Source organism: Tachysurus fulvidraco, chromosome 16 (genome assembly GCF_022655615.1).
Source record: "Tachysurus fulvidraco isolate hzauxx_2018 chromosome 16, HZAU_PFXX_2.0, whole genome shotgun sequence".
NCBI classification, from domain to species: domain Eukaryota; kingdom Metazoa; phylum Chordata; class Actinopteri; order Siluriformes; family Bagridae; genus Tachysurus; species Tachysurus fulvidraco.
This window is the reverse complement of record NC_062533.1, coordinates 17814226-17831725: the sequence shown is the minus strand read 5'-3', so window position 1 is coordinate 17831725 and position 17500 is coordinate 17814226. Positions and strand designations below refer to the sequence as shown.

The following is a 17500-nucleotide window of genomic DNA, read 5'->3' as shown; positions in this document are numbered from 1 at the left end:
TAAGAACGCGACGTCCTTAAAGTTTGTGTGTTTGGGTGTAAAAGCAGACGTCCCAATACTTTTGGCAATATAGTGTAATTGAACAATTGAGGAAATTAAAAAGAGCAAGAAAATGTAAGCTTGGGTGTTAAAGATGGACAGAGCTGGGTATAATATGTATATGTATATATAATATGGGTATAACGTCAACACCTGGCACAGATCATAAAAGTGATCAACCTATAAAGATAACGTATTTGACGCTTTGTTTTACCGAGCGATAAGGAGATACTACACGACCTAAACCTTCACTTTTATTTGTATTTCATCCACAGTAATCAGCCGGAGTGACTTTCTCAGAGCAGACAAGACCAGACTAAATCTATAATGTGCTATAAACTCAGGTTTCTCCGTCTTTACTAGGATCACAGTGCTTATTTCTGCACCAGGAGATTTAACAGAAAAGGAAAGACCGTTCACGTGAGCAGAAATCTCACAACTAACGACAACCTTTTACACGAGAACGCTTTTTACTCATCAGCAACATCGAATAACAAAAAATAAATAAAAAACTCAAATTTCAGTGACCTCGTTTTTATTTTAAATCCAATTGTAATGTTTTTATGTTATTCATCACACCTTCCCAACATTTTCCTCGTCGTTTTTGGTTTGTTTATTTATATAGATGGTATGATTGTGTATATTAATAGACTCTGGTATTTGTATCAAAGGGAAAAGTGTAAAAAAAAAAGAGAGAGAGAGAGAGAGAGAGAAACAGACAGGAGGACAATTTTTAGTCATTTTCATGCATCAGAAAACATCTTAAATATTGTTCCATGTAGATGTGTGATGTGTTATGTTTATGAACTTACACCAGTACATTTTCACTCAATCTATTTAAATATAATGTTGATTTGTCTCTTGTTACAAATCATATTTCATTCTTTATTCATTTCTAAATATTTTTATTTTTTGGTGTGCAGAAACATCGATCCGACTCGATTCGACTCTGAATCGCAAGTATCGACTCTCCGTTACGAAATGATCGAAACTAAGATTCGACTCCCTGCTCTCTGGTAAATAAATTAACTCGAAACCCTGCGAACCGACTCCTTTCTTAAAAAAGGTTCGACTTCCTGCTTTCACGTTGAGCCTGAATTAAATGAACACAACGAGATATAACTACTAAAATAAATCAGTTTGGCTGCTGTTGTGTATTATGTTATAAATGTATGTATAAATGTCAAATAACCGAAGAAGAAGCTTCCCCTGTAAACTGTATTTAAATCGTGTCATTTAGCCTATTAGCTAGCTAGAACGCAGGCTAATTCAAACGAGCTAACCGATTAGCTATCGTGCTAAATTAGCTCGCCTCGCGCGCACCAGTTAGCCATCGTGCTAAGTTAGCTCGCCTCGCGCGCAAAAGTTAGCAAGGCTAAGGTTAGCTCGCCTCGCGCGCACAAGTTAGTCAGGCTAAGTTTAGCTCGCCTCGCGCGCACCAGTTAGCCATCGTGCTAAATTAGCTCGCTAATCCGCCTTTAACCTGAGATCTGACACTTTGACACTCAGGTTAGCACGTTAGCATAACCCAGACCCATTAACTCTCTCTATGCTACACGGCTAACCTGTGTACGTTTACTCAGCTAGCACAGCTCGGCTACTTAACCTTGAGCTGTTAGCGTTAGCATGTGTGCTAACGACAGTGTGCTAGCGCATTTGGAGCTGCGTATTTTGTAATTATTCACACAGGCCCTGTGTCTTTAAGGCCCCGTCCACTGGGGGAAAGCGATATAAACCGGGCGGCTGCTTTTATCCGCCGTGTTGAGGCTGAATTTTGTCGCGTCCAGGCGCGGACATACACACACATACACACACCGCCCGCTCGGCTGTGTTACAGAACGAGTGAACCAGGCCACCGCGGTCCCGCTTGTCTCTGTCTCTCCCTCCCTCCCGGCCATCTTACCCCCAACGCTCCCCCACCGTGTCCCTCATAAACGCAGGCTCACCTCGTCGCCCCGTGTCCCCCCTGTGTGCGCTCCGTCTCCGCTGCTGCCGACTCACAGCGCCGCTCTGTCTCCAAAATGGCGCTTGTGAACAAGGAGAGAGACTGAGGCGGTGGACTCGGCAGCAGCAGAGAGGCGGCCACTTTCAGTAACCGAGCGAGCAGGGACAACGGCGCCATGGCGAGGACAGAGCACGAAACAGGCATTAATAATCAACCGCAGAACAGGCGCACGGCCAAACCTATCGTTTGTGAACGAAATGCGCTCTTCATTCATTCCGCGTATTAAACCACACCAATTATCGTTCAAATGTAAACACCGATAACGCGATTCCCCGGTATTATTCAGCCCTGAAACCGACAGACAGATTTCTGCAATCGATCAGTGATGCCTTGCGGACTCACAAGTCCTCTGATGTGCGTGTGACGTCATCACCCCCGTTTCCAAATATCGCGTGATTTTCTAAGAAGATTTATATATATATATATATTCATGCTGAACTTATTAATGGGTTATTACACTATAATAATAATAATAATAATAATAATAATAATAATAATAATAATAATAATAATAATAATAATAATGATATATAATATTATATAATAATAATAATAATAATAATAACAATAATAATAATAATAAATTATGATGATGATGATGATGATGATGATCAAGTCAAGAAGCTTTTATTGTCATTTCAACCATATATAGTTGCAGTACACAGTGAAATGAGACGACGTTTCTCCAGGATCAGGGTGCTACATAAAACAAAGACAGGGCTAAGGACATGTAAGTAGTCCTAGATACATAAAGTGCAACTGTGCAACCTGGTGCAAACAGTGCAGGACAAGACAGACAGGACAGTGGAGGACAATACAAACAAGACAGTGCAGGACAAGACAGGCAAGACAGTGGAGGACAAAAGACAGTGCACACAAAAGGTTACAAGACAATATACAAAATACAAAAAAGACAGTACACAAAAGACAGTAAACAAAACACAGCGCCGACCGCCCAGTGTCAATACTGTACCTGTATGTAAATACTGTAAGTTCAGACAATATTGCATGCAGTAATACTCAAATGAACACAGTTTCTTAGCAGCAGGTCCCTGAGATAGTGTAAAGTGTAACAACTGAAATATTGTACAGTATGAGCAAAATGACTGAAATGTTAGACAGTGTGTGAAAGGAGCAAAAAAGTAAAAAAAAAAAAGTGTGCAAAACAGCATGTAAACAGTTTGATGAATGTAAGCATGTAAAAAGGCTTATGATTGTAAGCATGTAAACACTCTGATGAATGTAAGCATGTAAACAGTTTGATGAATGTAAGCAGCAGTTGATAGATGTATATTAGGAGTGTGTGTATGTGGTGTAGGTCTGTGCAGTCCATACAGATGATGTGTGTATGTTGTGCTCATTACAGTTCAGTTATTAAGGAGTCTGATGGCTTGTGGGAAGAAACTGTTACACGGTCTGGTTGTGATAATAATAATAATAATAATAATAATAATAATAATAATAATAATAATAATAATAATAATAATAATAGGACACTTAGAAATAGGTGAAACCACAGATGTAAAATAAAATCTACTGATAATGTTAAGACCGCCAGAACCGCTCTCCTGAGGACGCCATCTCTCATCTTCTCTACACCACGATGAGCCACCTGGACTGCAGAAAAGGGAAATATGCAAAAATGTTGTTTGTGGACTACAGTTCAGCGTTTAACACTATAATTCCCTCCATGCTCACCTCTAAGTTGGAGGTCCTGGGACTCAGCCTGCCACTGTGTCAGTGGATCTCCGACTTCCTGACAGACAGACCACAAGCCGTACAGGTGGGCAAACACAACTCATCCACCTTCAAAAAAATCTGGAATACCCCAGGGTTGTGTTCTGAGCTCCCTGCTGTACTCACTGTACACATATGACTGCGTGGCTACTTCCAACTGACTTTCCTGATCTCCAACAACGACGAGACGGCCTACCTACAGGACACTAAAAACCTGGAGAGATGGTGCCAGGAGAACAATCTTCTCCTGAAAGTCAGCAAGACTAAGGAGTGGATAGTGGATTTCAGCACAAAGCAGGAGCGGTCATACAAACCGCTAAACATCAGTGGGACCCCAGTAGAAAGAGTGGACAGTTTCCGGTACCTAGGTGTTCACATCACACAGGAACTGTCTTGGTCCTTTCACATCAACACCCTGGTGTAGAAGGCCCGGCAGCGTCTGTACCATCTGAGACACTTAAGGGACTTCAAACTACCCTCTCAGGTGCTAAAGACTTTCTACACCTGCACCATTGAGAGCGTCCTGACGGGAAGCATAACTTCCTGGTTCGGGAACAGCACCATGAAGGACAGGCGAGCCCTCCAGAGGGTGGTGCGGTCAGCTGAACGTACCATCCACACCGAGCTCCCTGACCTGCAGGACATCTACAGCACACGGTGCTGGACCAGAGCCAGGAAGATTGTAAAGGATCTCAGCATCACAACAATGGACTCTTTTCTTTGTTGCGTTCAGGGAAACGCTTCGGCTCCTTGAAAGCAAACACAGAGAGAACGAGGAGAAGCTCGCAGGCCATTCGGAGTTTAAACCAGGAAACACCCAGGATCTAGTACTTGACCTCCATCTTCACTGTTTTTCTGCACACCTTTTTTGCACTGACACTTTAACACTGACTTGCACAGCACAATGCCACGTTATACACACCATCCTGCACATGGACACTTTAAGGACAATAATTAAAAACCACACGCATTTATGTATATTTTTGTACATGTATATTTATGTATAGAGATTATTTTTCACTTATATTTTCATATTTTATATAGATTCTTTTTTATGTATCTACCTCCTTTTGGTTATATTTTTTTTATCCCTAATTGTATTCCTTATGTCTGAATACCAGACAGATGCAAAAAACATGTCACTGCATGTCGAACTCTGTACGTCTGTGTGTGTGACAAATAAAATTTGATTTGAATAATTCTCACACACAGTATAGATTGAAGTGATCACGATTAATCATGACCCGATAATCGTGTTGATATATATTGCGATATGACGTACGATATCACACGACACTATTATCGTGGACGTTTCTTTCTGCCATAAGCCACGTTTGTAGATAAAAAGTTAAATAAAATAAGGCTTCGTGGTTCTCTTCAGTCACTAGTTATTTTGGTCTTTGCTATAAATATTGAGTTATTTATATTTCTATTAAAAACAGGCCGCTTATTATTATTTTATTTTTTTTTTTATCGAATTGAAGCTAGTCGACGAGGCACGTTTAAAAAGACGCGAATAACGATGTGATCGCTCTAATATGGAAAAGCATCAAAAATATCACGGCAAGTTAAATAAAATAAGGTGACTTAAGTATTACGAAGTGTTGAATTTTACTGAATTCTATAGTAGAAGAGCTAATAAATATATAAATAAATAAATCAGCCAGGACTATATTAAAATTTATTACAGGACTTATTATTATTATTTTGAAAAAGATTAATATCTATATAAGGGGGGCACGGTGGCATCGTGGTTAGCACGTTCGCATCACACCTCCAGGGTTGGGGGTTCGATTCCCGCCTCGGGGGTTTCCTCCGGGTACTCCGGTTTCCTCCCCCGGTCCAAAGACATGCATGGTAGGTTGATTGGCATCTCTGGAAAATTGTCCGTAGTGTGTGTGTGTGAGTGAATGAGAGTGTGTGTGTGCCCTGTGATGGGTTGGCACTCCGTCCAGGGTGTATCCTGCCTCGATGCCCGATGACGCCTGAGATAGGCACAGGCTCCCCGTGACCCGAGAAGTTCGGATAAGCGGTAGAAAATGAATGGATGAATAATATCTATATATTTTTTCTCATCCACTACACATTAAAACATTTCTAATAATTTGTCATATTTTATACTAAAGATATATATAGATATAAACTCCTCCTAAATATTCTATCATTATATATTTATAGAACAAATTGTATTATTCAAATTTTAATCTATAATACATTATAATGAATAAATATAAAGCTAATAACGCATATTATTATACGAATGTCGTACTTTTTAATAACGATGTTATACCGCTAGCCATATTTATATAAATAATATAATCATCTTATTAGAAAGTTTATACTGTAATTCTCTATAAAAATAAAAAAAATACGACTAATAAGAAGTCGTCATCGAGTCAAACATGACTTGTGTTGTGTTTTATGTTGCACAGACGTTCAGTAAGTCGATGACTGTGAGGATAAAGTACTGAGACAGAAACACAAGGCTGTCGGGTTTATTGGTGTAAAGCCGTGTGATACACGTTAAAGCAGCTCCGCCCTCACACACAGGCACCGGGAAAGTCATAGTGATTAGGGTTTAGCAGAAAATCTGTAAAAGCATTTAATGATTCTCCTGTCAGTATTTAGTAAGACACCCACACACACATACACAGTCACACACACAGACACACACAGTCACACACACAGACACACACAGTCACACACACAGACACACACATACATACATACACAACCCCCCCCACACACACAGTCACACACACAGACACACACATACATACATAACCCCCCCCCCACACACACACAACCCCCACCCCCACCCACAGTCACACACACATACATAAACAACCCCCCCACCAACCCACACACACAACCCCCCCCCCACACACACAGACAGACACACACACACACACACAGTTACACACACACACACAGTCTCACACACACACACACAGTCACACACACAGACACACACATACATACACAACCCCCCCCCTCACACACAGTCACACACATACATACATAACCCCCCCCCACACACACACAACCCCCACCCCCACCCACAGTCACACACACATACATAAACAACCCCCCCACCAACCCACACACACAACCCCCCCACACACACACAGACAGACACACACACACACACACACAGTTACACACACACAGTCTCACACACACACACACAGTCACACACAGACACACACACAGTCACACACACAGTCACACACACACAGTCACACACAGACACACACACAGTCACACACACGCACACACACAGACACACGCACACACACAGACACACGCACACACACAGACACACGCACACACACAGACACACGCACACACACAGACACACGCACACACACAGACACACGCACACACACAGACACACGCACACACACACACACACAGACAGACACAGACACACACACAGACACACACACAAACACACACAGACACACGCACACACACAGACACACGCACACACACACACACACAGACAGACACAGACACACAGACACAGACACACACACACAAACAGACACAGACACACACACAGACACACACACAGACACACACACAGACACACACACAGAGGGATTATGAGAGCTAAAAGTTGATGTTGGTGTGTGTACAGAGTGCTGGGATCGGGGCAGTGAAGCCGTTACAGATGATATTATAGAGATCGGTATCAGAGCCAGCTGGACATTTCTTCGTCAAATCTGTGCGGATCGATAAAAGGCTTATCAATGGATTTGATCATCAGCTCGCCGCAGTAGGCGCATTCGGACGCCACGATGTCGTCGATGTCTGATTTCATCTGCTCTCGGCTGCCCTGGCCTTTCCCCAGGCTCACGGCGTCCTCTTCCTTGGGTCTGTGGCGAGATTTGGTGGTCTGGGTGGTGGCAGCCAGCTTCTTCTGCAGCTCCTCCAACTTGCTCTGCTTGTAGGCCGAGAGGTGCGGCGTGACCTCCTGGAAGAGGCAGTCGTAATGGAACATGTGTCCACACAGGAAGAGATAGAAGGGCCGGTTGAGTAAGGGAAAGTCACAGGTGGCGCACTTCTCTTGAGACTCCACCACGCCGTACTTGTTCCTCATCTCCTGGATGTCCTGGCGGATGCGCCGTGCGCTCTCGGTGGCCTCCTCCATCTCCTGCTTCAGCTCCTCGATGTGATGGTGGTACTCGTCCAGCGAGAGGCAGATGGCCTCCTTGAAGTGGTCGATGGTCACGAAGTCCGGGAAGAAAGGCAAGATGTCCTCGATCTTCAGCAGGTTGCAGCTGGACAGACAGTTCATCGCTTTCTTCACGTCCTTCTCCTCCTGGACCACGTGACGGGCGATTTTCAGCCACAGCTTCTTCCTCAGCTCCTCGTCGTCCTCAGGAAGGTCGGCACACGACTTGGCCAAATCCACATCCACCTGAGATCACAAACACAAACACACACACAAACACACACACACACACACACACACACACACACACACATTATATATATTATACATGTGGATATTTTATTCCTCCTTAAATTTGGACGTTTACAAAAATGTAACTAAAAATCGTCGAGAGCAGGACGACGTGAGCAGGTCATTATATATATATATATATAAATTATTTTAAAAACATAATTAGTAAAGAATAATAATTAAATAATATATTAAATAATTAAATAATAATTAATTACATTATTAAATACATAATTAGTAAAATAATAGTAATTAAAATGAATAAAAATTAAAAATAATAATTTTAAATAAAATAATACTCAATATTTAGGAAACTTTAAAAAAAATCTTAATTTCTCAAAAATTGTAAAATTAAATCGATCTTAAAATGTAATAATAATTAGAAAAAAAACATTAAAAATAAATATTTTTTTAATCAAATTCTAAACATTAAATGTGACAGAACTACACTATTTATTCGATTTGATTTATTTATATAAAGTGAAAACAGCCAGGTTAAAAAATCTCAAAGCTACAAAAGAGCATTTAAACAAAAATCGCATTTTTGCCATTATTTATTTAAACATTTATTTATTTGTTTGTTTGTTTGATGAGATTTTTCTTCTTCTCCTTCTCCCTCCATAGCTACAGTGACCCAGAACCCTTCTCTCACCTTCAAGGCCAAATCCACAGCTTCTTCATACAGCTCCATGATCCTGTAGACCAGCACGCAGGCTTGCAGGTAGCCGTGTTCGGCGCAGAGGCGTAAGGCGTATTTCAGGTCGTAGTGGATCTCCGAGGCATGCGTTCCCGCCTGCTCGAGGTACCACAGCAAAGAATCGGGCTTGTACTTGGCGTAGAGCGACAGCAGATAATTGTGGATGGCTTCGTCCTTCACGCTGAGTTCGTTGACGCAGAACTCCATGTAGCGGATGGTCTCGTTGATCTGCTGCGTGCTGCCGATCTGGCTGTAGTTCACCAGCGCCGGGATCAGCTGCTTGGGATCGAGTCGGGCGCCCATGTGGATCCAGGCGTCCACTACTTGCTTTGGAATGTGCTGCATGAGCACTGGGGAGAACTTGTAGAAGAGCTTTTCGTCGCAGTGCTTGGAGAGGACGTCGAGCGCGGCGGCGTAGTCGTCGTGCTGGCAGTAGTGAGAGATGACCCTCTCGTAGTCCTGCATGATGACGGAGAAATAGACCATGTCGTCTACGTTGCCGTGGCTTGCCAAGAGGTCATAGATGGTGCTCCGGTTGTTGTAGAAGCACTCCTTGTGCTTGGTGCTACACAGGAAGCGACGGAATTCCTCACGCATCTCCTTAAACCGGGCACCGTTTTCCTCCTCCGCTTCCAGTTGCCCGAGACGGTTGAGGTACAACTCGGTCAACCAGGTGACCAGCAGCGTGATCTGCGTCTTCTCTCCGGGTTTAAGGTTGTTCAGTTTCCGGAGGAGGAATTCCTTTAGAGCTTCCTCTTGCTTGGCTTCGATGAACTTCAGCGCAATCTCTTCGAAGTAGTTCTGAGTCAGCGCGTAGCACTTTGCGCTCTCTAGATAATGCTTGTTCTGGAACCAGTGCTCCGCTTCCTTGGCGAGCACCGTGTCCTTGCACTCCGGCCGATCCTTACAGTACTCTTTGGCCAGGTCAAACTTCTTCATGTTCATGTACATCTGCCAGACATCTCTGGACTCCCTCTGGATGTGGTACCGGAAGACGGCTTTCTCGGTGTAGATCCAGACCAGTCCGCCGACGGGGTCTTTGATTATCTTTTTGAGGGGGCCGTACTTATCGGGGAAGACGTCTTCGTAGACTACTTGCCCGTTCAAGGTGCATATGGCCTTGACGCGATCGGGGAGCAGGAGAAGGAAATGAAATTGGGTGAGCACGATGGAGATGGGCTTGTTGTAGCTGAAGTCGATGTCTGGGGTGTATTCCCAGACATGGACGTCGGTGAGAAGAGAGTCGGGCCGAGAGTAGTCCAGGTGACCGTACAGAACCCCGTTTCCCATCATCCAAGCGAAGGAGTTAGGGCTGGAGCGGAGCTTGGAGGTGTAGAAGCCGATCTCGCTGTAGCCCATGTTGACGGGAAACTCCTGAAAGCTGGGTAAGATATCTTGATTCTGAGCGAAGATCGGGCTAAAGCCTTGCTGCTCCGAACCTTCGGCTAACTTGCCGACGAACTGAAAGAGCCGTTTGCGGGTGGTGGCGATGATGAAGTACTTTGACTCGATCCCGCGTTCAACGTCCAGGCAGCAGACCGGCGCCGGCTTTCCGTCCTCTTCCAAGGAATGAACCTGCCTGAAGTACTGGTCTGGGTTGGTGTTAAAGATCGTACCCTCTGAAGCAGAGATCTCTGCCTCAAAAATGATACCCTGACTCGTTCCGACCAGAATCGGTCCGGTGTTTGTTTCGTTGCCTAAAATCTTGTTCCAGCCGACGCTCTCTATTAAGTGCCCCCTCCATCTGGAGAGACCGCGAACCTTCTGAGTGTTTCTGTTCAGGTAGACGCACTCGCTCGTGGTCAGACTAATCACCAAGTGGGATCCTGCAACACGACAGAAACAGGCACGGATAGTTCTCGGGTAAGCCGAAGTAGCTCAGGCTTGTAAAAATTCATCGATATGCCTGATCACGGCTTAGCTCTAGTCGGAGATGGAGTAGGGAGGATAATTACCTGTCGGGTCCAGAAAAAGTTTATGTACTTTACAATCGTCCTTCCTTCCCAGCTCGATCTGGTTCGGCTGATCCGGTTTCCCCAGATCGATCCTACATCACAGACACCAGAGTCAGTGTTGTAACTGCACAGATTTTCGCTTTCAAACATCTTAAGAGATCACCCACACACACCGAGCGAGTCTGATCCCACAACTAATCCGATCCGAGTTTATCGACGGAAACAATAGAAATGGAGAAGCACCGCGCTACCTGAGCAGCGTGTCCTTCCCCAGACTCATACAGAGCTGGTTGTTGCACACGGCGAAGTGATTGATCTTCTCGGGAGGCGTGAAGTCAATCCGCTGCTTGTTGAAGATCGGCTTTTCTTCCTCCAGCCTCACGTTCACAAATCCTGCAGAAAACCAGAGTATGATATAAAGGGGGAGGAGTGGGAAGAGACATGGAGGGGGAGACGGACAGAGAGAGAGAAGGACAGAGAGAGGAACTTCATCAGTGTGTAGGAGTGTGAGAGGTAATAAATGAAGCCTGTGAACCGAAGACGCTTCTACGTTGTTGACCCTGACGTCCTTTCTGCATAAATCATGAATGATAGCTATAATTTAATAGGGCTGGGTTTCTTTTACTCTGTTCACCACATCGCAGGGATGTTACACGGAGTGTGAAGATCGTCCTCCGTTCATCAGCGGTCAGACAATAGAGCTGTTTATTCTAAACGACTCTGCTGTACTTCACACTTCCTGATTAATGACCGTCATGGAAGCAACACGACCAAAACCACCACCACCTCCAACACCCCATCACACCACCACATACTTTGTTTCAATGTGCACTTATTGTTAGAAAACAAGGGAGAGTTAGACAAGAGAGTTTGACTCCTAACCCTAAGGTTGTGGGTTCGAGTCTCGGGCCGGCCACGACCGAATCCCCCCAACTGCTCCCCAGCATAAATGGCTGCCCACTGCTCCTGTGTGTGTGTGTGTGTGTGTGTGTGTGTGTGTGTGTGTGTGTGTGTGTGTGTGTTCACTGCTGTGTGTGTGCACTTTGGATGGTTTAAATGTGAAAAGCTGTATGTCACATCACTTTCACTTTCACTTAGTGATGGTTCACTACAAGTTTGTGAACGAATCGTTCTTTTTAGTGAACTGGATGAACCGGTTCATCAAATCGGACTGATTCGTTCTAAACAGTTTGCGTCTTGACTCAGCGCTGATCCACAAGTTACTAAAGTTACTCACTCCTGGTCATGTCTGACAGTCGGTCCGACTCTAAATAAACTAATATCCTGGAGTATATGTAACTCCTTTACACTGAACTGAGACATGTTGTGCTGAGAGAACTGTGAGCTCGAGCTGTTGATACTGAGCATGCTTGAATAACAGAACTGATACAGCGAATCATCAGTACACTGAACCGATACAGCGAATCATCAGTACACTGAACCGAGAACTGTTTATTTCGGACGCGTCTGACATACTGAGAAGCGATGAGCTGTTGTTACTGCGCATGCGTAATTCATTGAACCGATACAACAACAAATGGAAATGGTTATAATTTAATGTCTTATTAACGTATGAGTGTTTAACTCAGTTGCATTAGTGTTTGAAACAACTGATGGAGCGAAAGAAACATTTCAAAATTATGCTTTTTTTTGTAAGTTTTTGTAAGTCGATGAAGATTAGTTTATTTACTTTATCTCTTTAAGACACGTAAAACACCCACGTTTGCGGCGGGATGAAGGAATTTACGGCATTGAATTACGTCATTACGTCAGGACGTATAAGAACTGGTGAACTGGATTATTGAACCGGTCCATTAAAACGAACTGTACGAACCAAACTTCCCATCACTACTTTCACGACCACACCACCACCACCACCACCACCACCACCACCACATACTTTGTTTCAATGTGCACGACCACACTACCACCATCACCTCCATCAGACCACCATCACCTCCATCACCTCATATTGTGTTTCAATGTACATTTCATTTCTATAAACTTTATTTAAATAACAACCAAAACTTTACTGACGCAGGAACAAAAGTCGGGTCTCGTACACGAAATGCCGAAAAAAAAACTTAATATACTTAAAATACGCTTTATAACACGCTATTAATTATTCGCACTCGGTTATTATTTATATATTATAATGTATTCATTACAACAGACAGACAAACTGACCTATAGATATTGTATTATCGAAATATTTATACATACTAATTATATTTATATTCATATATATATATATACATTATATACAAAATACATTTAGGTAAGTCATATATCATTTTAAAAAATGCTATAATGTATTTAGTCGTTTATTAAAAATGTGTCAAATTATATATAATAAGAAATATATTTATTAATTCAGATATTATAGATTATTTTATTCCTATATTTATTTATTTAGATTTATTTATTTATTTATTGGCTTAGAGGAAGCCTAGGGAAAGTATATTTTATGAATATTCATATATGCTAATGTGTTGTTGTGCATGATTAGCTGCGCTGTGACGTCACGACTCTTTACCTGAGTGCGTTATCCCGATCATGTTGGCCGCAGGAAGTCGTCCAGGTTGAACCGGGTGTCTGATCAGCTGAGAGTCTTCATAATCATCCAGAATAGTCGCCATTTTATCTTTAATACGGACTTAAAGAACGATTTAAAAAGAAATAAACCTCATTTCCGCTTTGTAGCTCCACCGTGCAGTTAGCTTCCTCGGCTAACAGCGAGATAAACAGCAGGATCTACACAGATAAGGGCCTTTTAGACCCAGCAAACGACAAACAGCTAAAGCTTTAAAGACTTATAAATGAAATAAAGTAGAAACCGAACACAAATTAAAGCTTGTATAAACACAAACGCCTCCCAAAATCAGAAACACAGCCTGCGACGTGTCCACGTGATTAATTCACGTGATCCGATGGATCTGGAGACGGTTTTTCTCCGAATCGTCCGCTAGATGTCGCTATTTAGTCATTCAATTATTTATTAGCTCGTCATTAACGTGACCGTTTAATTCCCTTTATTTCTTTAGTTGTGTATGTTGTTTATTATTAACTTTAGTACAAAGCTGATGTTTATTCACAGGAGAACTTGCATCTGAAGAGAATTCAACAAAATAAAGTTATATATTACCATTAAAATACTGTATTATATATCACATATGTTATAGGTATGTATTATTTATCTTTAATACGTGTTAAAAGTATGTTATATTTAGTATATACGAGTGTTTTCAGTAAATAAATACATCATCATAATAACAATAACAACAACAACAATACTAATAATAATAATAATAATAATAATAATAATAATAATAATAATAATAGTATTTGCTATATTAGTGATAATAATAGATTAAATTAGGTAAATGAATAGAACAGTAACCCACTGATGTGTGTGTGTGTGTGTGTGTGTGTGTGTGTGTGTGTGTGTGTGTGTGTGTGTGTGTGTGTGTGTGTGTTTACACTGTATATGTGTATTTACTGTATATTATATTATGTCTCTATTCTTTTTAAATATTTGCATATCTTTCTCTTTGCTGCTGTAACAGAGAAATTTCCCCATTGTGGGACGAATAACTGTATATCTGAATATATGTATATCTTATTTTATCTTTATCTTATATATTTAGAGAGAGAGATTGAAAATAAATGAAAACAAGAAGTCAGTGACGTTATATAAAGGGGCGGGTGGGCGTGGCTATGCAAATGAGTCCCTGGGTAGAGAGTGTGAGCTCAGAGTGTGTGTGAGAGTTGTGTGTGAGAGCTGTGTGTGAGAGCTGTGTGTGAGAGAGTTATGAGGTGACACTGACCGCTTTACTCAGCTTCAGTGGTCTTACAGGATTTCCGGTGTTGGACATGCCACCCCAAATGGACTATTCCTACCAAGAGGCCCGAATTCCGCCCGTTTGTGTGGACCAGGGGCACGAGCACGCGCGCGCGCGCACGCCGGAGTCGGACCAGGAGCCGGTGATCAGCTGCATGCTGGTGGGAGATGGAGCTGTTGGTAAAACCAGTATGATCATCAGCTACACCAACAACGGGTATCCCACTGACTACAAACAGACCGCTTTCGATGTGTTTTCAGGTAAGAAAATCAACTACACCCTTTTTATTTATATATATATAGTTATTTAGTTATTTATATATATACAAGTATGCATTTATATACATATTTACTTAATAATTCTTCTACTTCTTGTTGTTCAGGACAAGTCCAGGTGGATGGAGCACCTGTGCGGATCCAGCTCGTGGACACAGCTGGACAGGTAATAAATCCTGAAAACTTAAACCACGTTATTAACACTTAATAACTCATTTATTCCGGCTGACATAATCAATCTATCATTGAAAACGCAAACAAGTGTTTTTTTTTTTTTACCTTGCTGAGTTTCCTAATTGTATTGTATGTTACGATATTTATAGAATTTACCGATAATTTTATAGACGATATAATCCACAAGGGAAGCCTGGAGACGGGAAAATACACGTTATAAACTATATTTATATATTAATGTCTTAGAATAATTATTTAAATATGTAACATTAAGATTAAACAACATGCCACTTGTCAATCTATACTATAATATATTCCAGAGATATTTTATTGTTTATTTAATCCAAAATGGATTAAATAATATATATACATATATAATATAAAATGGATTAATATATATATACTTTTTTCTGCTTATTGACACTAATATCTAAGTCAAAGCTCAGTAAGTATGTGAGAAAAAAAGTCTTTCATCCGATTTAAATCCAATTTAAAATGATTTCAGACTAAAAATAAATCCAAAGCGTAGATTAATCACGAGCACACGGAGGCTTCGTGTGCTTTCAGTCGTTCCTTAATCGTGTCGTTCTACAAAGTTTACAAAAGCTCAATAGTTTAATATTTGGTTTATTGTAACCTTATAGCAGGAAGAAGCAGCTGATAAATGGGACTAGATTCAGGATGTTATCACTTGCTAAGTTGTCAGCGACACGTCAGCTAACAATGTAAAAGAAATGTGTAAAGGAATGTGTGGAGCTCTTATCTCTGCATCGTCTCTGTGTTTCAGGAGGAGTTTGACGGCTTCCGCTCGCTGTCGTACGCCCACACGGACGTCTTCCTGCTGTGCTTCAGCGTGGTCAATCCGACATCCTTCCAAAACATCACCAAGAAATGGATCCCGGAGATTCGCTCGTGCAACCCTACGTCTCCCATCATCCTGGTCGGGACTCAGTCGGACCTCCTGCTGGACGTCAACGTTCTCATCGACCTGGACCGCTACAAGGTGAAGCCCGTGCTCGGTTCTCGGGCTCGGAGCGTGGCAGAGAAGATCCGGGCTACGGAGTACGTTGAGTGCTCGGCTTTGACGCAGAAGAACCTGAAGGAGGCTTTTGATGCCGCCATTTTCGCTGCCATCAAACACAAGGCCAGGAAGGCCAAGAAGACGAGACTGTCGGACAGACGCGCTAAAGCGTTTTCTAAATGCAGCTGGAAAAAGTTCTTCTGCTTCGTCTGATCCTGTGGGTCAAACTCTTGTGTAATTTATTATTTATTGCTTTCGGACGTGACGCGTGTTACGATCTCTACATTTTGGCTTGTAGAACACATCAAATGCACCAAGAACCGTTTTGGAATTGTTACATCATGACGCACATGAGGCAAATTAACGGAGCCACAAGGGGAAGTACCGAGTCGGGGCACCGAGGTTGATTGTTTTCCTGTAACAGCACTTCCTGAAGCGATTTCAACTGAATTATTTCAATTACGATTCAGGAATCTATCCCGACTCCTTCGGTGTCCTTAGAGAAAACTACTCCTCGTAGCAATCAGAGCGAGCGCGTCGATCCCATATGAAGTGATGCGTAAAAAATCGACAGCGTATTAAAAAAAAAAAAAAATCATCCAGGAGGAAACTGGAGTAAAATCTACAGTATGTAAATGATGTGAATTTGCATCGTGTGGGAGGGTAAAAGGCTGCAGCCTGGTGTGAGGAGCTGAAAGGGTTAAACCCCGACTCTCATTGTGTTCGGCGCTATGTTGTCAGACGGGACTTTTCATATGCGAGCTACGGCGTGACCCGTATTCCTGACGGCTCCTTTTGAACAATTAAGAGGCGACTTCACGAGTGCAGGATTGAGTTTGTTCAGCCAAGCAACATCTCCAGCGAGGTCATTGTGTTGCTAATTAATCTCAGGCCAATGGGGGAGATCTTCTCCAGGGCAGAGATGTTCAGATCTCCACTCGTTATTAGTTTATAAGACTCACTCAATCACTCACACACACAGATGTTTGCAATTAACACTAATACTGTTAAGTACCAAACACACACACACACACACACACACACACACACACACACACACACACACACACAGTGCCTTTTGGCTTGGATCCTGGGCTTTACGTCTCTCTCTCTCTCTCTCTCTCTCTCTCTCTCTCTCTCTCTCTCTCTCTCTCTCTCTCTCTCTCTCTCTCTCTTTATCTCCGAGACCCCGCATTGATTTGTCGACTCAGTGTGTGTACATATGATACCGTCGTGTAAAATAGTGCTGTTTTTTTCTAAAACACTAAACTTTATGCTTCTTGT

At 42.4% G+C, this 17500-nt stretch overlaps 3 protein-coding genes across 3 annotated transcripts in view; 1 reads left to right on the top strand and 2 right to left on the bottom strand.

Annotated features, from left to right (window-relative positions):
- Positions 1 to 2348, bottom strand: part of ino80 (INO80 complex ATPase subunit) — a 48246-nt gene extending 45898 nt beyond the window's left edge. The window contains exon 1 of the mRNA XM_047801789.1: positions 1986 to 2348. The gene's annotated coding sequence lies outside the window, so the exon portion shown is untranslated. The remainder of the gene's footprint in view (positions 1 to 1985) is intronic.
- A 4998-nt stretch (positions 2349 to 7346) lies between these two features.
- On the bottom strand, positions 7347 to 13850 carry vps18 (VPS18 core subunit of CORVET and HOPS complexes). The gene is made up of 5 exons (XM_027170219.2): positions 13441 to 13850; positions 11156 to 11297; positions 10905 to 10996; positions 8905 to 10775; positions 7347 to 8207 (listed from the first exon to the last, which is right to left on the bottom strand). The coding sequence occupies exons 1-5, from the start codon at positions 13541 to 13543 to the stop codon at positions 7479 to 7481; spliced, it is 2937 nt and encodes a 978-aa protein (XP_027026020.1). The 5' UTR covers positions 13544 to 13850; the 3' UTR covers positions 7347 to 7478.
- Positions 13851 to 14594: 744 nt separating this feature from the next.
- Positions 14595 to 17500, top strand: part of rhov (ras homolog family member V) — a 3134-nt gene continuing 228 nt past the window's right edge. Inside the window, exons 1-3 of the mRNA XM_027170204.2 lie at positions 14595 to 15006; positions 15129 to 15187; positions 15983 to 17500. The exon at positions 15983 to 17500 is cut by the window's right edge and continues 228 nt beyond it. Of these exons, the coding sequence (XP_027026005.1) occupies positions 14778 to 15006; positions 15129 to 15187; positions 15983 to 16429 (735 nt within the window). The 5' untranslated portion in view covers positions 14595 to 14777 and the 3' untranslated portion in view covers positions 16430 to 17500. The remainder of the gene's footprint in view (positions 15007 to 15128; positions 15188 to 15982) is intronic.